Source organism: Myxine glutinosa, chromosome 10 (genome assembly GCF_964187855.1).
Source record: "Myxine glutinosa chromosome 10, kmMyxGlut1.1, whole genome shotgun sequence".
NCBI classification, from domain to species: Eukaryota; Metazoa; Chordata; class Myxini; order Myxiniformes; family Myxinidae; genus Myxine; species Myxine glutinosa.
The window spans coordinates 135,926,672-135,952,904 of record NC_136270.1 but is presented as its reverse complement, the minus strand read 5'-3'; the positions used below and the strand labels follow the sequence as shown (position 1 = coordinate 135,952,904).

The 26,233-nt window shown below is 45.6% G+C and overlaps 1 protein-coding gene across 8 annotated transcripts in view; it reads left to right on the top strand.

The window, feature by feature from the left end:
• The window catches only part of RNF216 (ring finger protein 216), a 155,612-nt gene that overhangs the window by 73,874 nt on the left and 55,505 nt on the right, over positions 1-26,233 (top strand). For all 8 annotated transcript variants that reach the window (XR_013624829.1, XM_078786163.1, XM_068098412.2 and 5 more), the window contains 2 exons: positions 8,032-8,101; positions 16,146-16,288. Coding sequence is in view for 7 of the 8 variants with exons in the window: in XM_078786163.1 (XP_078642289.1) it covers positions 8,032-8,101; positions 16,146-16,288 (213 nt within the window). In the remaining variant the exon portion in view is untranslated. The remainder of the gene's footprint in view (positions 1-8,031; positions 8,102-16,145; positions 16,289-26,233) is intronic.

The following is a 26,233-nucleotide window of genomic DNA, read 5'->3' as shown; positions in this document are numbered from 1 at the left end:
CAAGGATACCTACAAGAAAAGGGTGCTCGGTATTACATACCTTATGATTTGGAGCATATACATGGGAATTTTGTCATAAAAAACTGGCCTTATACTGATATTGTTAAACCCACAAATAGAGACTTGTTAAAAATATTAAATAAAAATGAACTTCTCAAAGTTATGAAATATAAAACTCTTTTAGAAATCATCAACAAATCTTATTGGTATCCTATTATGAGAAAAATAATTATTGATACAAGAATATCTCAAAATCCAGATGAGTATATGTATAATATTCTTTGGGGTTCAAACTCAAGGGTAGCAAGGGAAGGAGTTGAAGAAGAGAAGAAGGAAAGAGAGAAGGAGGAGAAGGAGGAAAGGGAGAAAAAGGAGAAAAAGGAGAGGGAGAAAAAGGAGAAGGAGGAGAGGGAGGAAAGGGAGAAGGAGGAGAGGGAGAAAAAGGAGAAGGAGGAAAGGGAGAAAAAGGAGAAGGAGGAGAGGGAGGAAAGGGAGAAGGAGGAGAGGGAGGAGAAGGAGGAAAGGGAGAAGGAGGAGAGGGAGGAAAGGGAGAAGGAGGAGAGGGAGGAAAGGGAGCAAAGAGAGAGGGAGGAAAAATATAAAAAGATGAAAATCGGTGAGATTCGTAAAAGATTGAGTGTATTACAGCAAATAACTCGATCTCAACGCACCGAAGAGGAAAATAAAGAATTAACGACTCTTACTAAGATAATGATTTTAAAAATGGTTGAGATGAGTTCAGCGAGGAGATTTACATGAAGAAGACAAAGGTCATATAGTTGATGATGTTGGTGTTATTGACTTTAGTTAGTTTTTATTTGTCAATAAATGGAGGAGAGAGTGAAGGCATTCCTAAGGATTCTTTATGTTTTAAAAATTAAGATAGAAATGTATATGCTGAAAACCAAAAAGGTTTTGATACTCTGTCGGACTTTTTCTGATAAATAAATATGAGTTATTGTCTCAAATGTAAAAAGAAAACTAAATCTAAAAATATCTCATGTTAAAGCTAAAAATAATAGAGTTTATCAAAAAGGAATATGTCAAGTGTGTGGCTCTAAAAAGTGCCAATTCATCTCTCCTAAAAGTGGAGGAGACATACAAAAGTTTCTGTCAGGAAGTAAATTTACAACAACTGGAATTCCTGGGGAACTACATCTACCTGGATATTCTTTCTGTGGTCCAGGAACAAACCTGGATAAAAGATTAGATGAGGCTGACAATCCTAAACCTTGGTCCAAGCCTATAAATAGGGTTGATGAAGTGTGTATGAAGCATGATATTGCTTATGGGAATACCACTACATTGGATGAAAAACATGAAGCAGACAGAGAAATGTTGTATAATTTGTCCTTGATACGAAATCCGACATTGAGAGAGAAAGTTGATAGGTTTATTGTGAAAAAAATGATAAGTGTTAAATTGAAACTTGGTCTTGGTTATTTCCCAAAAAACTATTAAACTCCAATGATGTTATCAAGACTGAGGAGCTTTTGGCTAATGAATTACATAAACCTATAATCACAAAGTTTAAAAGAAGGAAAGTTTATTCTAAATACACTGACCACATATGGTCCGCTGATTTAATCGAACTAAATAATGATAAGGGATACAGGTATGCTTTAACCATTATTGATTTGAGGAGTAGATTTGCCTGGGTTGTTCCTTTGAAAAACAAGAGAGGTAATACTTTAATGTTAGCCTTTAAGCTAATATTTGATAGGGATAAAAGGAAACCAAAGAAGTTATGGACTGACGAGGGAACAGAGTTCTATAACAAAATATTCATGAAATTTCTAAAGGGGAAGGGTATTAAATTATACAGCACCTTTAATGAAGGAAAAGCAGTTGTTATTGAGCGTTTTAATCGTACTTTGAAAGAGAGACTATATAAAAAATTCACACAACTCGGTTCTCAAAAATGGGTGTATTTAATTCAGGATATTGTAGATAATTACAATGATACAGTTCATTCATCAACAAAATCAAAACCATCGGAAACATTTACAAAATTAGAATATGAAAAGGAGATTAATTTGAGAAAGCCCAAGTTTAAAGTTGGTGATATTGTAAGAATATACAAATGGAAAAGTCATTTTGAGAAAGGTTATACACAAAAATGGACTCGTGAATTATTTAAAATCATTGATGTAATGGATACAGTCCCTTGGACCTACAAATTATATGATTTAAATGGAGAAGAAATCTTGGGTTCATTTTACTCGCAATAATTACAAAAAACACAAGTAAGCAGATAATACCCTTGAAAAAATAAATAAATAAATAAAATGTAATGTGGATACGTTCTTGAGATCTGTGAACCCCAAATACAGAATCCCTCAACTTTTCAGTTGGGGCTTAACTTTTGTGTGTGTGTACAATGGGGATACGTTCTTGAGATCTGTGAACCCCAAACACAGAATCCCTCAACTTTTCAGTTGGGGCTTAACTTTTGTGTGTGTGTACAATGGGGATACGTTCTTGAGATCTGTGGACCCCAAACACAGAATCCCTCAACTTTTCAGTTGGGGCTTAACTTTTGTGTGTACAATGGGGATATGTTCTTGAGATCTGTGAACCCCAAACACAGAATCCCTCAACTGTTCAGTTGGGGCTTAACTTTTGTGTGTACAATGGGGATACGTTCTTGAGATCTGTGAACCCCAAACACAGAATCCCTCAACTTTTCAGTTGGGGCTTAACTTTTGTGTGTGTGTGTATGTGTGAGTGAGTCATAATAATATACAAACCCAACCCCATCCCTAACCCAACCCCATCCCTAACCCAACCCCATCCCTAACCCAACCCCATCCCTAACCCAACCCCATCCCTAACCCAACCCCATCCCTAACCCAACCCCATCCCTAACCCAACTCCAACCCTAGCCCAACCCCATCCCTAACCCAACCCCATCCCTAACCCAACCCCATCCCAAACCCAGCCCCATCCCTAACCCAACCCCATCCCTAACCCAACCCATCCCTAACCCTCACATTCAAAATCCCAACCCTAACCCAACCCCATCCCTAACCCAACCCCAACCCTAACCCTCACATTCAAAATCCCACCCTAACCCTAACATAATCTTTTTTTTCCTTCTTTTTAAAATACGTATTTCATTTATTTTTTTTCCTCTTCTCCCAATTCTGTCTTTCAAGGCTTTCAAGTTTGAAGAAGTAGAAATGGGAAGAAAGGATTTTCCAGCATTTTCTTCCTCAAACTTTCTTGATATTGCTTAAATCAAGCGTCATTAAACAAAGAACATTGTTCATTGCTTTAGAATGCAAAGAGTCTCCAAGATGGACCCCACAGGTAGAGTCTCCAAAATAAAACCAACTTTCCAAGTTCCCAAGGTATAACCACATTCCTGTTGAGCCTCCAAGATAGGTATCACATTCCGAGTCATCAAAACAAAACCCCCATTCCGAGTCTCCAAAAATATAACCATCTTTCCAAATCTCCAAGGTAGAACCACAATTTTCAGAAATATTGGGGGTTTCCGTGATAAGTCTCACATAGTATAACTGCGGACCATCAGGGAAAACTTCCCTTTCCCAATGTTTTAGGGTTTCTATGATGTGTCTCACATAGTATAACTGCGGACCATCAGGGAGAACACTCCTTGCCCAATTTTTTAGGGTTTCTGTGATGTGTCTCACATAGTATAACTGCGGACCATCAGGGAGAATTCCCGTTTCCCAATTTTTTAGGGTTTCTATGATGTGTCTCACATAGTATAACTGCGGACCATCAGGGAGAACTCTCCTTGCCCAATTTTTTAGGGTTTCTGTGATGTGTCTCACATAGTATAACTGCGGACCATCAGGGAGAATTCCCGTTTCACAATTTTTTAGGGTTTCTATGATGTGTCTCACATAGTATAACTGCGGACCATCAGGGAGAACGCCGCTTTCCCAATTTTAAGAAATTTGTGGGTCTCCAATGTATGACTTGTAATTCTGGCTCATCAAGGTAGAACTTGTTCAGTGGGTTTTGTTTTGTTAACTCACAACAAGTATCATCATGGTAAAACTCTTTTTCAGGATTTTGTGGATCTCCAAAGTATAACTCTTTGGCTGGGTCATCAAGGTAGAACTCGTTCTGGGGGTCTTGGTTGTTCAAAATGTCTTCAGACAAAAAAATAACTTCATCCCAAGTTGTGTTAAAAGCAGAATTTTCATTTCGTATCTCAGATACAATTTCCTGTGAAAGAAAATAATAATGTATTAATTTAATACAATATTTTTATTTGTATAAATCAAGCTCTATGAATATTAAAATAAACTTTGTTAACTCTTACACGCACGAGTCTCATCTAAAAAAAAAAAAAAAAAAAAAAAATTAAATAAGTAATTAATTAAATAAATAAATAAATAAATAAATAAACAAACTTACCTCCATTGATGAGAGGTTCGAGTCCAGTTTATCAATCTGAAGGTTGAGTTCTACACAGGTAGTAGGACTCCAAGGAATAGCAAAGTTATCCCATTCCATTTCGGCATAGTAGTCCATTCTCAAGTGAAGCAGAAAGCGTGTTTGAAAAAGCCTGTGTGGTCGGTGCCTTTTATAAGAAGGGCTGGGTGGGTGTCATTTCCTGTGGAAATTCCCTGGGCAAACCTGGGCGTGTCTTAACTGGAAATGATGTGATGGAAATTCCCTGAAAATAATGTAATGTCTTACCTGGAAATGATACAATGCTGAAGAGTTTATAAAGTGGGTGGGACTTAACAAAGTGGGTGGGGCTTAGCAAAAGTGGGCGGAGCTTAGCAAAAGTGGGCGGAGCTTAACAAAAAGTGGGCAGAGCCTACCAAAAAGTGTGTGGTACAGGAGGTGCTCAGACAAGGACATTGAGGGAGGTTTACCATTTTGTCTTAGCTCAGTTAAAATATCTTAATAAAGAACCAAACTCAAACATCTTTTTTGTTAATATATTAGATGGTGAAGGGAGTGGCAAGAGAATTAAATTATTTCCCACACATAAACAAATATTTGTAGGATCGATGTTTGAGTGGTCTACTCGGGATCATTGATAGTAAGAGTACCATAAGACCAAGGGGGAATCATTGTTTGATTGGTCTAATGAACAACATTAAGGATAGGTGTCAAAAGGCTAGAAGGTTCGTAAAGAGGTGAGAGGAAAATTAACATGTAAGTGAATGGGTTGATGTTTGAGTGGGTCAAAGATAATCTGCCAGATGATATGTAGAAGAAGGATTATAGGTCTATAAGGGAAAACAAATATTTGTAGTGTTTGAGTGGTCTAATGAACAACATAAAGGATAGGTACTATAGACAAAAGGTTCATAAAGATTAGGGTGGGAGAAATAGAGGCGTTAATGGGCAATGAGGTTAAGAGGAAAATTAACATGTAAGTCAATGGGAAAATGAGAGTGTCCCAGAAGCAACATATATACACTACTCACATGGTTCGGCCGCCATATTTTTAATTCCGGCAAGTCCTTGGTCTCTGACCGATTTCTAGTTTGTTTGTTTGTTTGTTTGTCTGCACGCGCTAATCTCCTGAACGGTGAAAGATAGGAGGAAACCTCTAAAACAAAAAAATGTCGGGACGGGCCCCGGGAAGATTATAGGCTCGGTGGCGAGGCCGGTCGAGGCCGCCTCTGCCGGGCTGGGCGCATTTCGCGATTAAAAGCTGAGCTCAATTATTGTAGTCAATCTTCTACGGCCGTGAGTAAAAGCTGAATTATAGTAGTAAATTCATTCAAAAAGAACCCGGGCAACGCCGGGTAGTGTGTGTGTGTGTGTGTGTGTGTGTGTGTGTGTGTGTGTGTGTGTGTGTGTGTGTGTGTGTGTGTTCGTGTGTGTGCGCGTGCGTGCGCACACATTTTGCGCGCCTGAAACCTCCTCAACCACCTCCTCATTGTTCTCCTCCATTTCTTCCCTCTGATCCTGGGTTACTCCTAACCCCTCCTCTAGTTCCCCCACCGGCATCCGATCGCCTTGACTAGCCATTGCGCGATTTCAAAATTCGGGTTTTTCTTTAAAACAAATTTCAGCAGCTTGTAATTTTGAGCGCGTTAAGCGCGCTTCGGGTCCGACCCCGCTCCCGACACAAATTGTTACTGCCAATAGTACAATTGGTGTTCCAAAATTTGGGCTAAATAAATTTAGTCCCAGGTTCGAATCCCAACTCCTGACTACCAATTGTTACGGACCGCGGATAAGGATGTTGGTTTGCCGAGCGGATGGCACCGCGGCCGAACAGTTACCCCGACTAACCCGATTCCTGAACGTTGGCCGGATCGCGCCACAGATATTCAATGGGGAAAAGACTAAGGCGACACGGATGTGAAGAAGAAGAAGAAGAAGAAGACAAAAAGGTTGGAAATACTACTAAATTTATTCTTACTATTTACACGCTCAAAGTAACCAAGGAAGAAGGAAAGATAAGAAAATAATTTACAGAAGAATCAGAGACACAGTGCAATTATTAACTTATACAAACTTAATTAATACCCAGGGACAAGACACACAGAACAAACTCACGTACACAAAAGGATGGAAAGGCAGGAGGTGGATGGCTGGAGGGAGAGGAAGGTCCACGGGTACTGCAGCACGATCGGCGCGTTTAGCAGCCGCCGTTCCTTCGCGGCCCTGCTCGTAAACTGCCGTCAAGTCCCCCCAAGCTGCTGTGGCTGAAGCTGCTGTGGCTGCTGCTGCTGCTGCTGCTGCTGAAGCTGCCGCTGTTGCTGCTGTGGCTGCTGCTGCTGCTGCTGCTGCTGAAGCTGCCGCTGTTGCTGCTGTGGCTGCTGCTGCTGCTCTGTGGACGTCGCGTGCTTTCTCCAGGACTCGTCTGACTCGTCTCGTACTCAGTCCAACCACTCAACTCAACAACGTCGTCCTTGCTTCTTGCGCGCGCGCTTTTATAGCGCCTCAGGCGATCAAGCCGCCGGCCTTTTGGACACGCCCATCGGTCAGCTCGCCTCGGCCCTGATTGGTCAGCACGGCCCTCTGGCTCCGCCCTTGATGACCATGGGCGGGCACGCCCTTCTTCCCCGAGCTGAGCACATGCTTAATGGCGGCTTTGGGGCGAAATCAGCAACCACAGCTGTAGCAAACCTGGCAAACTGCCCAGTGCAGTTGGCAATGGAGGCTTGGAGGGGATGTAGCTGGCAATTGAGGCTTGGCAATGGAAGTTTTGGGAGTGGGAATGGGGAATGAAGGGAATCTATCTTATTTCACTTGGTGCAATGGAGTGTCATTTTAATGGAAGACAAAGCCTTAACCTAATACACAGAATAAGGAAATAAACTACTGAACAGGGATATTATAGTGTCCTTCATGTATGCTTTATGGAACTAACTACGGGAACGCCCTTTGACCTTTATACAACAGACTGGAGGCAGGAGGGTCCAGAATAAAGCAATAATAATAAAAAAAACACAATAAAAAACACAATTCTCATATCCACAACAGTATATATTATCTACATAGTCTCTCGCCCATGAAGGAGCTGCAACACAAATCACTTACACATGCAGACAAATACAGGAGACACCAACTTGTTGTGAGCCTGAGGGAAGTGACTTAACTTTCTAGTGCCTTCTGGGTACATTTATGACATTGCCCTTGACATTAATGAGGGATGTCCTCTTCCCCATGGGTGCGAAACCTCTGTCTTTGTCCGTTCTCTGTCCTCTAAAACTAAATGCTGGGTTCAAAGGAGGAAGCAGCACATACCATTTTCTAAGTTTCGGCATGACTGTCAGAATACAACTGTCGATCTACCACACTTGGAGCGACACCCAAACCGTTACGCTACCGAGTCTGATATAGCGATATAGGTTTTGTCACGTAATGCGAGTATAGATGAGGTGGTATGCTCAATATACTGAGCTCGATGGAGGAGTGGGCCTTGAATGTTAATTGTAGGCCATATTTGTATGACATGTGTGCATGTGGCCTTTAAATTTTATTTATTTCTCCTTCACTTTTTCATACAAGTTCCTGCTGGTGCAATTGCCTTTATTTGTTTGATTTGATTTGGTATTTTTACTCATCCTTGTCTAGGTCCTTGCTGAAACACTGCAGGGTGTCTCTGAAGCAGATGGACAATCCTTTAAGTGCACCTTTCAATCGGGTCAGTCTGTTGGTGCACCTTATTCACTTCCCTTGTCTTTTGTGTTTTGTCTTCTCCCATGTGTCAACACTGTAGGTTAACAAATGTCTAAATTGTTTGCATACTCCGATTACACGTGTTATTCTTTGTTAATTTGACAAGTTAAACTCCATGATTTCAATCACAGATGAGATTGAATGCTCAAGTCACTCCGAATAGTTTTTTTTCCTCCTCTTAATATTTGAAATGGCCAAGATCAAACAAAAGCGAACATCTTCACAGAGAATTCCAATAGACCACTAGCCTCGCCTAAGGTGGCAGTGGTCGTGTGTTCATCTCCACCCATCCGATATGGCACTGTGTATTTGACTAGAATGGCACTCGGTAGAGAGCATACCTCCACCAGGCTGAATGGTTTGTGGTTTGTATCCCACTGATAATTCAGATCTGGATCCAACATGAACCAAAATCTAATCGACTTGTTCTCGTCACCAAACGAACTCATCCACCAAGTTTAGGCATAACTCGTCCATAACCTTTTTAAATAACATGTTATATAATCGCTTTTCGCCTGATCTCTCAATGGTGAAGAATCACTTTAAAATTAAATAATTATCGTATCCGAATCCACATGCAGATCTTCACCAAAATCGAATCGATTCGTCCATGTCATACACACAACCTGTCCACCAAGTTTCACCCGAATCCATCAATAACCTTTTGAGATATCAGTTTTAGCCCCATCACTCAATGGTGAAGAATCACTTAAAAATTCTCAGATCCGGATCCGGGTCGTCACCAAGATCTAACCATTTCATCTGTGTCACATACCCAGCCTCTCCACCAAATTTTGTCTGAAACCGTCCACAACTTTTTGAAATATTTTGTTCACAGACAGACAGACGGGTGCAAACATAACCTCCATCCACCTTTGGTGGTGGAGGTAATGAAAAGGAAAGCTACTTTAAAAAAATCGGTACACATTTGGTAAACATACTAATGACACCTCGTCTATCTTTTGTAAATTGTTGTTACTTAACGTACATATCGATGCTCCGAAAAATCAGCAGTTTTTGAAGGCTGTTGTTGAAATCCCTGATAAATCCCACTTCCGGTTCCTTGGGCACAGTTGATGCCCTTTGGGTTGGCTGCTGCGGTATCATCAAGGATAAGTTTCTCCTCATCGTTTTTGTCGAACTTCTCCTGTTTTTTGCTGTTTTTGTGTTTACTATGAGCTTCTAGTTCAATATAGTTTTAAAGTTCGTACATTTTTGTGAGTATTCGTCGGATTTTTCGAACCGTGTTTTACTTTCCTTGTTAGTCGTTGTGTGTCCATGATCGTCCTTTCTCTGTACTACCTTTTATTTTCACCTCTAACTTCTTCCGAACTTCTTACCCTTTGATTAATGTTTGAGATGCTAACAAAAAAACAACAAAAATAAAATAAATTATTTCCTTCTCGCCTTACAAACCCCTGCCCCCGCCTGCAACCACGCGTTGTTGCCCCTCCCATTCTCTTTCCTCCATCTCCATATTTTCCAGCCAATTTCACCTTTCTATTCCAATTCTATTCATGACGTAATTCACCATACTCCTTCACGATCTTTCAACTTTTCTCCTTTTTACTCAAATTTGTTTTCATCTGACCTTCAAATTTTTTTTTTTAAAGCCCCTTCTAATCTCCCCCTCACCCCTCCTCTTCAAAGTTCCATCTTAACTGATCCGCAAAGCTGATTGCTCCCCCATCGCTCTCTCTTCCAACTCTTTCCTCCATCTCCTCCAATCTTCGACTTCCCCCTGGGCCAACCCCCTCCCGCCCCCCTTCGTATTACTCCTCACTCTGCCTCACGACATCACCACCAAGCCTTTTGTCATCCTCCTCATCTTGCCCTCTCTACTTGCCACTTGCCACTTGTCCTGCAACCTCCAACACTGTCAACTGCTCTCACTACCTCTTCCTCTCCCTCATTTTACCCTACCCTCTCTTATACCTGATGCTCCCCCTCCCTCTTCCTTAACAGTATGGACCTCAAACATCCGGGGCCTTCGCTCAAACCTGATTGATCTCTCCATACAGGTTGCTTCTGGCAAACCAGACGTAATCTGCTGAACAGAAACATAACTCCTTCAAACGTCTCTGACTCCTTGGTATCTCTCCTTGGTTACTCACTCCTCCGGTATGATAGACCTGAGCCTCGTCCTGGTGGTGGCGTTGCTATCTTTATCAAAAACTCTCTTCCTCACTCTCCTTGCACTGCCCTCTCTCCACCCCACCTCCAGGAGTACCTCTGGCTACGGCTTCCCCTCCGCTCCCACCTTTTGTTCATGTGTGTTGTACCGTTCTCCAAACAGTTATGACTCCATACACATCACATCACATCACACAGCTAACACCACACGTCAAAAAGCTGAATGTCTGAAAATGTTCCCCCTATGGTATCCATGGAATTCTCCATGCTTGGCTAGCGGACTTCCTCCCTGGTCGCAGTCAACGTGTGGCTGTGAATGGAATTCTCTCTTTTCCCCTTCCTCTTCAGGCTGGAGTTCCCCAAGGTTGTGTTCTGGGCCCTGTGCTTTTTCTGGTCTTCATCAATGATCTCTCCAACTCTCTGGAAAATTATCTCTATCTCTTTGCTGATGACTCCACTCTCTGCCTCAACCCTCAGATCGGCAGGCAGCAGTCTCTTCATTCCCTGCAGACCTGGACAAAATCACAAACTGGTCAAACAAGTGGAACATGTCTTTCATTCTTGACAAATCTCACACTCTCACTTTGTCTCTCCGAAAAGACTGTCTGGAAAACCCTCCCATATACTTTCTCAACCATCCTCTCAAAGAAGTCCTGTCACTCAAGCTTTTGTGTCTCACTATCTGCCATGATCTTTCCTGGGAAAGCAACATTTCCAAGCTGGCCTCCAAAGCCAGTCGCCGACTGGGCATCCTCCATCGTGCGAAGTCCTTTTTGGGCACCTCTGAGCTCCTCAACACATACAAAGGTTTCATCCACAGCTCAATGGAATACTGCTCTCCCCTCTGGGCTGGTGCTCCTGCCTCACACCTAACTCGGCTTCACGCTGCAGAAACCAAAGCTTTCAGAATCATTGGAATCCCCTGTGATGAAGCCGATTCTGAGAGCCTTTCACTCTATCACCGCAGATAGGTTGGTGGTATTTCTGTCTTTTGCCGACTTCTCTCCGGCCTAGCTCCCCCAGCTCTGTCTGTGTTCTGTCCAGCAAATATTCCTACAGGTCGCACAAGATCTGCCAGCAACCCTCTTCTGGTGAAACTGCCAAAATCAAGACTCTCTGCTCATCTTCACTCCTTCATTCCTTCTCCTCCCAACGGGTCTTTAAAACAGCTGTTCACCACCATCTCTCGTCTTCCCCCATCCAAATCTTTCCTACCCCCGGTAAAACACCCCAAATCCACCTTTTTCAAATTCCGTTTTCTTTCCTGAAATCCATTGTAGTGTCCATCTTGTTTATCCCGTGTACGCCGCCCCAGCCCACTCCCTTCCACATATCTCCCGATATCCCTTTTCTCTACTCTTGTGCTTCCCTCTCTCTCTGCCCCTCCTATCTCCCGCTCACTTTATTTTTAGTTTCATGTGTGTTACTGTTTGTTTTCATGCGTTTTATGTCTCACACACACTCTCACTCTGTCTCACACACACTCTCACTCTGTCTCACACACACTCTCACTCTGTCTCACACACACACTCACTCTGTCTCATGCGCACTCTCACTCTGTCTCATGCGCACTGTCACTCTGTCTCATGCGCACTCTCACTGTGTCTCATGCGCACTCTCACTCAGTCTCACGCGCACTCTCACTCTGTCTCACGCGCACTCTCACTCTGTCTCACGCGCACTCTCACTCTGTCTCACGCGCACTCACACTCTGTCTCACGCACACTCACACTCTGTCTCACCCACACTCTCACTCTGTTTCACGCGCACGCTCACTCTGTCTCACGCGCACTCTCACACTGTCTCACGCGCATGCTCACTCTGTCTCACACGCACGTTCACTCTGTCTCACGCGCACGTTCACTCTGTCTCACGCACACGCTCACTCTGTCTCACGCGCACGCTCACTCTGTCTCACGCGCACGCTCACTGTCTCACGCGCACGCTCACTGTTTCACGCGCACGCTCACTGTTTCACGCGCACGCTCACTGTCTCACGCTCACTGTCTCACGCTCACTCTCACTCTGTCTCACGCACACGCTCACTCTCACTCTGTCTCACGCTCACTCTCACTCTGTCTCACGCACCCGCTCACTCTCACTCTGTCTCACGCGCACGCTCACTCTGTCTCACGCGCGCGCTCACTCTGTCGCACGCTCACGCTCACTCTGTCGCACGCTCACGCTGTCTCACGCTCACTCTGTCGCACGCTCACGCTGTCTCACGCTCACGCTGTCTCACGCTCACGCTGTCTCACGCTGTCTAACGCGCACGCTCACGCTGTCTCACGCGCACGCTCACGCTGTCTCACGCGCACGCTCACGCTGTCTCACGCGCACGCTCACGCTGTCTCACGCGCACGCTCACGCTGTCTCACGCGCACGCTCACGCTGTCTCACGCGCACGCTCACGCTGTCTCACGCGCACGCTCACGCTGTCTCACGCGCACGCTCACGCTGTCTCACGCGCACGCTCACGCTGTCTCACGCGCACGCTCACGCTGTCTCACGCGCACGCTCACGCTGTCGCACGCTCACGCTGTCTCACGCGCACGCTCACGCTGTCTCACGCGCACGCTCACGCTGTCTCACGCGCACGCTCACGCTGTCTCACGCGCACGCTCACGCTGTCTCACGCGCACGCTCACGCTGTCTCACGCGCACGCTCACGCTGTCTCACGCGCACGCTCACGCTGTCTCACGCTATCTCACGTGCACGCACACTCTGTCTCACGCGCACGCACACTCTGTCTCACGCGCACGCACACTCTGTCTCACGCGCACGCACACTCTGTCTCACGCGCACTCTCACTCTGTCTCACGCGCACTCACACTCTGTCTCACGCGCACTCTCACTCTGTTTCACGCGCACGCTCACTCTGTCTCACGCGCACGCTCACTGTCTCACGCGCACGCTCACTGTCTCACGCGCACGCTCACTGTCTCACGCGCACGCTCACTGTCTCACGCTCACTCTCACTCTGTCTCACGCACACGCTCACTCTCACTCTGTCTCACGCTCACTCTCACTCTGTCTCACGCACACGCTCACTCTCACTCTGTCTCACGCTCACTCTCACTCTGTCTCACGCACACGCTCACTCTCACTCTGTCTCACGCACACGCTCCCTCTCACTCTGTCTCACGCGCGCGCTCACTCTGTCTCACGCGCGCGCTCATTCTGTCTCACGCGCACGCTCACTCTGTCTCACGCGCGCGCTCACTCTGTCTCACGCGCGCGCTCACTCTGTCTCACGCGCGCGCTCACTCTGTCGCACGCTCACGCTCACTGTCTCACGCTCACGCTGTCTCACGCTCACGCTGTCTCACGCTCACGATGTCTCACGCTCACGCTGTCTCTCACGCACGCTCACGCTGTCTAACGCGCACGCTCACGCTGTCTCACGCGCACGCTCAGGCTGTCTCACGCGCACGCTCAGGCTGTCTCACGCGCACGCTCAGGCTGTCTCACGCGCACGCTCAGGCTGTCTCACGCGCACGCTCAGGCTGTCTCACGCGCACGCTCAGGCTGTCTCACGCGCACGCTCAGGCTGTCTCACGCGCACGCTCACGCTGTCTCACGCGCACGCTCACGCTGTCTCACGCGCACGCTCACGCTGTCTCACGCGCACGCTCACGCTGTCTCACGCGCACGCTCACGCTGTCTCACGCGCACGCTGTCTCACGCTCACGCTGTCTCACGTGCACGCACACTCTGTCTCACGTGCACGCACACTCTGTCTCACGCGCACGCACACTCTGTCTCACGCGCACGCACACTCTGTCTCACGCGCACGCACACTCTGTCTCACGCGCACGCTCACTCTGTCTCACGCGCACGCTCACTCTGTCTCACGCGCACGCTCACTCTGTCTCACGCGCACGCTCACTCTGTCTCACGCGCACGCTCACTCTGTCTGACGCGCACGCTCACTCTGTCTCACGCGCACCCTCACTCTGTCGCACGTCACGCTGTCTCACCCTGTCTCACGCGCACGCTCACTCTGTCTCACGCGCACGCTCACTCTGTCTCACCCCTACGTCCCTCTCGCTCTGTCTCACGCACGCGCTCGCTCTCGCTCTGTCTCACGCACACGCTCGCTCTCGCTCTGTCTCACGCACACGCTCGCTCTCGCTCTGTCTCACGCACACGCTCGCTCTCGCTCTGTCTCACGCACACGCTCGCTCTCGCTCTCGCTCTGTCTCACGCACACGCTCGCTCTCGCTCTCGCTCTGTCTCACGCACACGCTCGCTCTCGCTCTGTCTCTCACACACGCTCGCTCTCGCTCTGGCTCACGCACACTCTCGCTCTCGCTCTGGCTCACGCACACTCTCACTCTGTCTCACGCACACGCTCACTCTCGCTCTGTCTCATGCACACGCTTACTCTCGCTCTGTCTCACGCGCACTCTCGCTCTGTCTCACGCGCACTCTCGCTCTGTCTCACGCGCACTCTCGCTCTGTCTCACGCGCACCTGCGCTCTGTGTCACGCGCACCCGCGCCCTGTCTCACGCGCACCCGCGCCCTGTCTCACGCGCACCCGCGCCCTGTCTCACGCACACCCGCGCCCTGTCTCACGCACACCCGCGCCCTGTCTCACGCACACCCGCGCCCTGTCTCACGCACACCCGCGCCCTGTCTCACGCACACCCGTGCCCTGTCTCACGCACACCCGCGCCCTGTCTCACGCACACCCGCGCCCTGTCTCACGCACACCCGCGCCCTGTCTCACGCACACCCGCGCCCTGTCTCACGCACACCCGCGCTCTGTCTCACGCACACCCGCACTCTGTTTCGTACTCTTTGTTCAAACTAGAACGCCACTCATTAGAGCGCATACTCCCGCCATGGGTCAAGTTGGAATAGTACGATTTCACAAAAGTTTGAGGGAGTAGTTCAGTGACAACACAAGACAGACACTGCACAGATATATATTTAGAATATATAGAAGATAATGTAAAAATAAAAAAAATACAAGGCAATTTCACTTACATTTTCGGATTCAGCGTTCAATTCTATATAAGTGAGTGTATTTTGATGCGTGTGTGTCTTCAAATAAAATTATTGTAAGCCAGGAAAAACGTTCGTTTCATTCCTTGAAACATGTAAAACCTCGGGGATACAACATGTAAAACTGGCCCAAACGTGAAAACAAAACTCGTTCATTTTAAGTCGTACAAGCTAATGTGACCACTCATTCTTCTGGGAAGAATCCCGTGCACATGCTGGTCACACTTATAACTCACCTAAGTTTTTATAAGTTCATCAAATACTGACACCGCAATTGACATTCGCTGAGGTAAATGTTGATATCTCTTCTGTGGTTAAAAAAACAACAAAAAAACAGTTTTAAAGCATTATACGTATCAAACGATACATTTTATGAAACAGGGAAACCTAATACACACTTTGGTGGTTTTAAAATGACAGAATATGTCTTTATTAGAAAAAGAACCTTGAAGACGATGCTGCTGACAAAATACACCGCTCTAACGCATAACCACGAGTTTAAACTACATTTACAACAAATATGAAAACTATTTTCATATCACAATGTTAAATATAGAAGATAATGTAAAAAAAAAAAAAATGAGCCCTATCTTCCAATGGTAAACAATCCTTCAAAAAATTCCTGGATCCAGAATAATATCCTGAGCTTCACCAAAAACTAATCAATTCTTCCTTATCCCAAGGGCAATCATCCCACCAACTTTCATCCAAATCCGTTCAGAACTTTTCCAGATATCTTGTGCACAAACACACGAACACACACACACACGGACACGATCGAATGCATTACTCCCTGGTGGGAGTAATAATACTGTAAAAAGTAAAATGAAGGTCTTGCTGTGGTGTGACAAATGTCGTTTGTAGGGCGGGTGTTTGCTGATCTTACAATACATCTCCTGGACCGACCCAGGAAGTACAGCGTGTCTCCCCTGTTCAAAAATGATCTGCACAAAGAGCTAAAGCGGGAATTGGAATTCTATGAGAGGAAGATCAAGGAAATGGTGGAGGTAGGGGAACAAACTGTCTTTTTTCCTGCTTTGGTTATGTCATCAGTGAGTTGTTTTTTTTTTTATTTCTTCCTCCTATATTTTTTATTCTTCTTCTTCGAACAAATTACAAAGTTTCATCTTCATCCCCAACGGAAGATGGTAGCACCAGCAAATATAAAATGTTACCGCGTGGTTTATTTAACTACTTGCGAATTACACAAGGATACACAAGGAACTTTGATGCAGGAGGAGGCCATTCGGCTCATCATACCTGCGCTGCACCAACCCCTGTATCGTCACCCATCCATACATAGGCTACCTCCAATCTACATATATGCCAATATCTCCAATGCATCCAGGTACCTATCTATACCCTATTTAAACGTATCCATCCCTCTGCTGCCACGACCTTTCCTGAGAGATCATTCGTCCAAATGATAACCTCTCCAACTGAAAGACCCCTGCATTAAATCTGTCCTCACTGTCACGTTCTTTCCCCTCAAGCTACGGCCCCTGCTCCTAACAGTACGTTCTGCTGAAAAACTCCATTGCACGTATCCTGTCCACACTCTTCATTGTTTTAAACATCTCCATCATATCCCCTCTTAATCACCTCCTTTCCAATGTATAAAGTTCTGTCTCCTTCAACTGCTCCTCATAGCTCAGTTGAGCTAGGCCTGGAGTCAGTCTGGCAGCTCGATGCTGTATCCGCTCTATGGCAGCTACAGTACGTCCTTCCTCAGATGTAGTGACCCAAACCATGCACAATATTCTATATGAGGCCTCGATAATTCCTTACACAGTGTTAAAGCTGCCACTTTTGATTTATAATTTATCCCCCTACAAGTACAACTTAAAATCCTGTTTGGTTTACCTGTAACTACCTGGCAATGTCCTGTCTGCTTTCCCCCAAAATATATTTCTACCCCCTGATCCTTCTGTGTGACATGCTCCAAGATGGCCTCTTGCATCATGTAATCTCTATTTTTTTTTTTTTACCCATCACACACAGCACCTTACAGTTATCCAGCCTAAATTCCATCTGCAAATCGTTTGCCCAATCTTTTAAAGTATCTCGACTTTTCTGAATCAGATCACCCCCTCTCTGATATCTACCTCAACTCCAAGCTTCGTGTCATCTGCAAATTTAGAAAGCCTACTCTTCACCGCACTATCCAAATCGTTGATATAAATTATGAATAATAATGGTCCTCGGACTGCCCCCCTGAGGTTTCCCACTACTTACATCCTCCCACTCATGGCCACTCTTTGCTTCCTATCACTAATCCAGTTAGCGACCTGACCAGCCACTCAGCAAGCCCTCACCTTGGCTAACGGCAGCATTTATATGGGATACTTCATCAAATTCCTTCTCAAAGTCTCGATAAACTACATTGAATGCACTTCTCTCATCCAAAACGACTTCGTAGAACTGAAATTGTTAAACATGAATCCCCCCCTTTTTATTTATTTATTTATTTATTTATTTTTTGAATGCAGAGTCTAGGCTCGTGGAAGAGCTCGATCACAGCTCTTTACACAGTGAGTTACACTTTACACAGCTCTCGATCATCCATAACACTTCCCCCCCTCAAGAAAGAAATCCAGGTCAGGATACAAAATTACCAACAGACCAACAGAGCAGCGGAACGAGAAGGGGGGAATGCCAACAGCAGGGTTGTTGGAGAAAATAAACAGAGATGGACAAACAATGGATGCGAGTAACGTTGAGGAGCAGGGGAGTTCTCCTTCCATAAACAGTGGGTCGACAATATGGATGGAGGGAGACGCAAAAAAAGAAGTTGGGGGTGGGGGGAGTGTCATGGCGGGTGGTTTAATGGGTGTCAAAAATATCATGGTTTTGGATTGGATGATTTGAGATGTTGGTGGACAGCCGTCTTGAAGACCTGGAGAGAAGAATGACATTGAAGAGAATGTTGAACTTTGTTCCACAGGTGGGAAAAGTTTACCCTTTGGTAAATCCATGTGATCTGCCTTTAATTAGTATTACGTGCTCCTCCCCAAACCCCGGTCACGGTGTACCTCCGAGCCCCGAGAGGAGTCGCGGCAGAAAGATGTGTTATTCTGTATGTCAAAGATCAATGGTGAAACCACACCAATTGTTACCAACAAACAAGTATTGTATTAAGATCACACAAGAATACCAGTGCAGCAACAATAGTAATCAATTGTACAACCAATATATATTTCCTACGATGGTGCCATCAGGTTCATACAATATAACTCACTGGGCTCCAAGTGAGCGAAAAGAAGAACATTCCCCAATGTCTCTATTCCGGCATCAAGCCAAAGTCGATCCTCTCCAGTGATCGTCAGAACGATGTCCAATCGAGACCAGAATCCTGTTGGGTTGGCAGTTACACTGCCAAAGATGGGCGAAGGTGTCCTCGAGAAGCGACGGGGAAATCACACCTTCAGGTATGGACGTTTGACGGCTCTCAATCGGTGAACCGCAGATTTCCCACTCAAAAGCCACGTTACACACACACACCAAATTAACGTCTGGATGCGAAATGAAAAAACTTGAGCGATGCGCAAAGCGCGCGAGTCAAAATGGCCAACGGCCCGTTCTCGTGACGTAACGGCACTCCGATGATTCTCTCCGGAATCAACCGCAAAACCTGTCACGCAGGTTTATCTGTCACAGCGATAACAACTCTGTCGCAGGAATCCCTTTCCCAGGAAACCCCAAAGTTCACACGTGACATGCGTTCGTCAACGTTCGCTCAGGACCTTGAAGCAGCTGGGCTTCTTGTCCGACTCACTCGCTCCGCCTTCTCTTCCTCCTCTTCCTCTTCGTCGTCGTCCGGTTCCGGTTTCATTTAAAACATTAACTTTTTACCTTTTGAAAATAGTAATCTCTATTTCCCTCAAACGACAACAATAATAGTACATGGAATCAAAAATGTTTACAGTGGATGAAAACCACAACAACGGAAGTGACGAATCCGTAACACTTCCCCCCCTCAAGAAAGAAAGTTTGAACATAGTGAAAACTTTCTTTGCAAGCAAAAACTCTTTTAACAAGCAAAAGTAAAACTCACACCCAAATTATGAATTCACGTGAGCAACAATAATTAATATTCCCCAAAATAAAGCAACAAAACTTCCAAACCACCTACAGGAATTTCCAAAGTTAGTTCACTCTGGATAAAGCATCGGCAACGACATTGTCCCTGCCCTTTACATGCTCAATTTCCAAGTTGAACTCCTGCAAAGCCAAACTCCATCTCATCAACCTCTGATTTTTATTTTTCATTTTTTAAAATTTGAATGAAGGTTAAGGGGTTGTGATCAAAAATCCAAAGCAAAGCAACTCTATAGCACTTTTTGAAGGAGGCCGAGCTGAGAGCCAGGTTTCATGGTGGTTGGGTGGTGAGGCCTGGAAGTATTCACTGCATGGACGTATTTAGGAACGTGGAGTTCACGGGTTAATCCGTCTAGGAATCTTGGCTCGGCTGCTCCTGAGCACTCAGTGCTTCCAACTCTTCTCTTGATCATAAAAATCATAATCACAGTTGTAGAGTCGGGTGCTGTCGTCACGTGAGTAGCGGTCCCCATCTCAGCTACCACCGTAATAGTCATCCCATCGAGAGTTGCCAAAACTGCGCTGCTGCTGCTGGGAGCCTCCGTAGTAATCACGACTGCGGCCGTCACCAAAACTACTACTCCCACCCCGGGAGCCAAAGCCACCCCTGAAACTACCTCCACGTTTTCCTCCTCTGTAGCCCCCCTCGACGCCCATGGCCTGCCTTCTCTACTGTTATGGTCTGACCATCCAAATCCTTGCCATTCAAATCCTTTTGTGCATCTTTGGCGTCCTTTGTGTTTTCAAACGTGACAAAGCCAAACCCTCTCGACTTTTGCGTCTCCCTGTCTTTTATCAGCAGCACTTCCAAGAGTGGTCCATATTTGCCAAAGACAGAGTCCAGAACATCTTCCCTTGTGTCAAAGTTCAGTCCACCTACAAAGAGCTTGCCAACATTGCCTCCATCCATGACTTGTGTGTGCTGACACTTAGTTTCAGGGTACTCGACAAGAAGTGCCTGTGCAAAGCGTGACGTCAGTACCTTCTCCTTCTCCTCAGAGCGTTTCCTATCCATAGCACGAGTCGCGGCACAGGATGGAAAGATACCCGGAATCTCCTGCTCTAACTGTGTGGTGTTATTTTCCATACTAGGCTTTTCAACAAACATCGGATTACCAGAAACTCAACCACCGGCCAAATCATTCCCGATAACGAAAGAGATTACCTTTACAGGAAGAATGGCTTGTAAACCTACGGTTACCGGTCCTGACACCAAATCAGACTTCAAATGGATGACATGAAGTGGAGCTTTAACATAGCCACCAACCCCCTGTAAAAGAACACTAACACCAGTTGCTGTCTTCTCTGACAATGGCAAAATGCCCTCAAGCATCAAAGATTGATGTGCTCTTGTGTCCCTCAATACCCTAACAGGTCTCTGGTTCGTTAAGTCCCCATCCAGTGACACAAACCCCTCTGAAATAAAAGGTTTGTAACCCTCTTGAACAAGGTCGTTCTGTGATGCCGTAACTTTGGCATGGGAACCTTCACAAGGCACTGTCCTCCAAGGACGATTTCTCGCATTTGCCAATGCATTCGGAGTTGCACGAGTTTGACTCCGCTCCTGATTTTTCCTTTTCAGGGCGTAACCTTGGGACATCAAATGCCCAGGTTTCTTGCAAAAAGCACAAGTATGCCCGGAGGAAAAACTCGTGGTCTGCCTCGGGCTCCCCGGAAGATAAGTCTGTCTTGCAACTGTTGTCTTCTGATCCCTAAAAGTCGCGGTATCAGATTTGTCCCCATAGTCATCTCTAGGCCGCCTCCATGAATATTTGTTCTCCGCCCCTGATTTATCATAACTCCCCTGGCTAACTCTAGGCAGGAAGTTAGGTTTGTGGAACCCCATCCTGCATGTCAAGGCATAGTCATCTGCCACGGTTGTTGCCTCATACAACTCTGGTACTTTCTTTTCATCCAGATGTACTTTAATGTCCGCGTGGACACACTGTTTGAATTCCTCCACCAAGATCAATTGTCGCAACAGGTTGAAGTCTTTCCCAATCCCCTTCGAGTCACACCACCGATCAAACATGGTTTCCTTCATTCTGGCAAACTCCACATGGGTCTCACTCTCCCCCTTCCTGGCATCCCTGAATTTTTTCCGGTAAGCTTCAGGGACCAATTCATAGGCTTTGAGAATGGCTTTCTTCACTTTCTCATAATCTGCGCATTGGTCAATCGGTAAAGCCGAATAGATATCTTGAGCTTTACCCACAAAAACACTTTGCACTAACATAGTCCAGGACCCCACAGGCCATTTTAGCATTTGAGCCACCTTCTCAAAATGTAAAAAAAACTTGTCTACCTCCTTTTCATTGAAGTGTGGAACCAACCTCACATGCCTACCAACATCCCAAGTGTTCTGACTAGTTGTCGAACTAGCCGGCATGGATACTACTTCTCTCCGTTCTCCCATTAATTCCAGCTCCTTGAGTTTAAGTTCCTTCTGATACTCAATGTCACGTTCCTTTAACTCCCTTTCGGCTCTCCTTTCCTCTGCTCTTCTTTCTTCTTCAGGTCTCCTTTCTTCTGCTCTTCTTTCCTCGAGTTCCTTTTCAGCTCTCCGTTCCTCTGCTCTTCTCTCCTCGAGTTCTTTTTCAGCTCTCCTTTCCTCTGCTTTTAACCTTTCCTGGCTCTGCAGTTGCATCTCCATTTTCCGGAGCTCCACATTTTATTTTTCCTCGGGTAACCAATCCAAGGCTACCTCTTTCCATGTTCCTTGTCCCACCAGAGATTCTACCACCGATGTCTGCATCTCTGCTTTCTTCATATTAACTCGGACCTCCAAGTTAAAATATTTGGCCAATATCAAGAGTTCCGATCTTTTTAACGCTTGGAACTGTGCCTCATTCGGGGACGCCGCAAACTTTTCTGCGTCAAACACCATGATGACTATCAGTAGTTAACACCTGTTAACCTTCACACAAAAAATGTCCAATTTTTTTTGAAAAAATTGAGAATGTTAGAAAAATTCCAAATTTGGGAATTTTGGGAATGTTAGGGAATTCGATCCCGGACGAATGTTAGGGAATTTAATCCCGGACGAGATTTGGGAATTTTGTCAGCAAAGACGAGCCTCCGATTTCTGTTACGTGCTCCTCCCCAAACCCCGGTCACGGTGTACCTCCGAGCCCCGAGAGGAGTCACGGCAGAAAGATGTGTTATTCTGTATGTCAAAGATCAATGGGGAAACCACACCAATTGTTACCAACAAACAAGTATTGTATTAAGATCACACAAGAATAAAAGTACAACAACAATAGTAATCAATTGTACAACCAATATATATTTCCTACGATGGTACCATCAGGTTCGTACAATATAACTCACTGTGCTCCAAGTGAGCGAAAAGAAGAACATTCCCCAATGTCTCTATTCCGGCATCAAGCCAAAGTCGATCCGCTCAAGTGATCGTCAGAACGATGTCCATTCGAGACCAGAATCCCGTTGGGTTGGCAGTTGCACTGCCAAAGATGGGCGAAGGTGTCCTCGAGAAGCGACGGGGAAATCACACCTTCAGGTATGGACGTTTGACGGCTCTCAATCGGCGAACCGCAGATTTCCCACTCCAAAGCCACGTTACACACACACACACACACACCAAATTAACGTCTGGATGTGGTGAGAATGGTTGAAGCGAAGTGAAAAACCTTGAGCGATGCGCAAAGCGCGCGAGTCAAAATGGCCGACGGCCTGTTCTCGTGGCGTAACGGCACTCCGATGATTGTCTCCGGAATCAACCGCAAAACTTGTCACGCAGGTTTATCTGTCACAGCGATAACAACTCTATCGCAGGAATCCCTTTCCCAACAAACCCCAAAGTTCACACGTGACCCGCGTTCGTCAACGTTCGCTCAGGACCTTGAAGCAGCTCGGCTTCTTGTCCGACTCACTTGCTCCACCTTCTCTTCCTCCTCTTCCTCTTCGTCGTCGTCCGGTTCCGGTTTCATTTAAAACATTAACTTTTTCCCTTTTGCAAATAGTAATCTCTATTTCCCTCAAACGACAACAATAATAGTACATGGAATCAAAAATGTTTACAGTGGATGAAAACCACAACAACGGAAGTGACGAATCCGTAACATTAGTTTGTATTTATTCAAATCTTTCCCCACATCTTTTTTTTTTTTTTTTTTGTATACATAATCAAGGCTCGTGAAAGATCTAACATTTATCACACAAACAAAAAGTATATAAAAAGTGGAGCGGTAGACAAGATGGGGAGAGAAGGGGAAAGCACATAAACACAACATTTGAGAGCAGGGACATTGGGAATGTGTGGGAGGGAGAGGGCTTGGGGAGAGGCGGTGTGGGAAGGGTTTTGAAGTATAAACACAAGGACACCAAGGAATTCCAGGAAAGAAGTTGGTATTTCAAAAAAGTGGATTTGGGGTGAAATTAGCGGGGGTAGAAAAGATCAAGGTTTTGGATGGGGGAAGATAAGAGATAGTGGTGAACAGCTGTTTTAAAGACCTGGAGTGGGGAGTGGGATTGAAGAAAGTGAGGGAGTTTGTTCCAGAGGCGGGAGAAAAGAGGAATGAAGGAGTGAAGGTGAGCAGAGAGTCTTGATTTTGGCAGTTTAACCATAAGAGGGTTGCAGGCAGATCTTGTGCGACCTGTAGGAATATTTGGGGGACAGAGCCCAGAGAGAGCTGGAGGAGCAAGGCCGGAGAGGAGTCGGTAGAAGACAGAAAGACCACCAACCTGCCTGCGGTGAATATGTGAAAGGCCCTCGGAGTTAGCTTCATGACGGGAGATTCCAATGATTCTGAACGCTTTGGTTTCAACAGCGTGAAGATGAGCTAGGTGTGAGGCAGGAGCACCAGCCCAGAGGGGAGAGCAGTATTCCATTGAGCTGTGGATGAGAGCCTTGTATGTGGTGAGGAGCTCAGGTGTGCCAAGGAAGGACTTCGCACGACGGAGGATGCCCAGTCGGCGACTGGCTTTGGATGCCAGATTTGAAATGTGGTTTTTCCAGGAAAGATCATGGGAGATAGTGAGACCCAAAAGCTTGAGTGACAGTTCTTGGAGAGGATTATTCAGCCACTTACTTTCCACCACAACAACCCGATCTTCCGCATTCAATATCCTTCCCAAAATAACCTTCATGTTTACCTTCCTGCTTACCAGCTCTGTCACCATGATGAACAGGAGTAGGCTGAGGGTGCTTCCCTCCCTCAAACCGAGCTTGCACAGCTCACACAATATCTGCCAGCAACCCTCTTATGGTTAAACTGCCAAAATCAAGACTCTCTGCTCACCTTCACTCTTTCATTCCTCTTTTCTCCTGCCTCTGGAACAAACTCCCCCACTCTCTTCAATCCCACTCCTCCCTCCAGGTCTTTGAAACAGCTGTTCACCACCATCTCTTATCTTCCCCCATCCAAAACATTGATATTTTCTATCCCAGTTAATTCACCCCAGAGCCGCTTTTTTGAAATACCGACTTCTTTCCTGGAAGTCCTAGCAGTGTCCATGTGTTTTTTTTAACCTCTCCCGCCTCCCCCCTCCCCTTCCCATGCCTCCTCTCCCCAAGCCCTCTCCCTCCCACAGATCTCCCGATGTCCCTGCTCTCCATCTTGTCTCCCGCTCTCTTTATCATATGTTTTATGTTTTATGTGTCAGTTTGTCTTTCCGTGATCAATGTTTGCCTTTAAAAGAGCCTCGATATTGTATACAAAAAAATAAAAATCACAATGTATCAAATCTTCCAAATAAGGGCCAATGCTTATTTTGTGCCAATGACTCCAATGGCAATAAACGTCGTGCCAATGCTTTCACAAAAATCTTATAGTCAACTGATACAAGCAAAACAGGCTGCCAACTTGTGATGAGCTGTGGGTCTCCTTTCTTATGAAGAAAACCGCTCTACGGCAGCTGAGGAAGTTCACCACCTTCAATGCTTTCTTAAAAGACCTCTAGCAAGCAAGGGCCTACAAGTGTCCAGAAAGTCCTACAGAACTTTTTTTTATGGCCTGGAAGGCCATCCAGACTTGGGGCTGTTCCTGTAGTCATCGGCATCAGTGACTGTTCCAGCTCATGTCACGTCGATGGAGTTCCAAGATTCACTTTATGATCTTCTCTTAGTTGAGGCAGCTCCATTGTAAAATGCTCCATTGCACTCTCCTGCACTTCCACATTAGAAAATAACTTTGTAAAGTGATCAGAAACGACCTTCTTTATCTGGCATTGTGACAAACAAATGTTTTCCCCCCGGCCTCCTGAGGCATCCCATTTGCTTTTGTGGCACAGATTCTTTTTCCAGATTAAAAAAATACTTAGTAGGTGCGTCTATTTTATATAAGCAATCCATCCTAAGTCTAATCATGGCACCCACGGCCTTATAATTTACAATCGCTTTCAGAAGCGATTGCTTCTCCACCAATAGCTTGTGCTTCTGCACATTCGGTTGTTTTGCTAAATTTCCTTGCAATTTTGTAGTCTCTTTCCAAAACTTGTTTCTCTACTCTTCCTTGCTTTGAGGTAAACGTTTGAAACTGTTGGCAAAGCACAACAATTTGCGCCTTCGCATTGTCCCACCAAGTTCGCAAATTAACAAAACTCTCTCTTCTGCAAACGAGGTCCTGCCACACCACCGGAAAGGCTTCTTGGAAGTAAGTATTACTGAGCATATCTATATTTAATTTCCTATAAGAAGACCTCCCCCCAATACCCCTCCAAACGAGATGTTAGTTTAAAAACTAGGACAATTAAACTGTGGTCTGAGAAACCCGATGGAATAAGATATGTTCTCAAAACATCCTTCATCATTTGCTTATTAACATAAAACCTATCTAACCTCGCTAACATGACAATATTCCTTACACATTTACACCATGAAAACCCGCACTCTT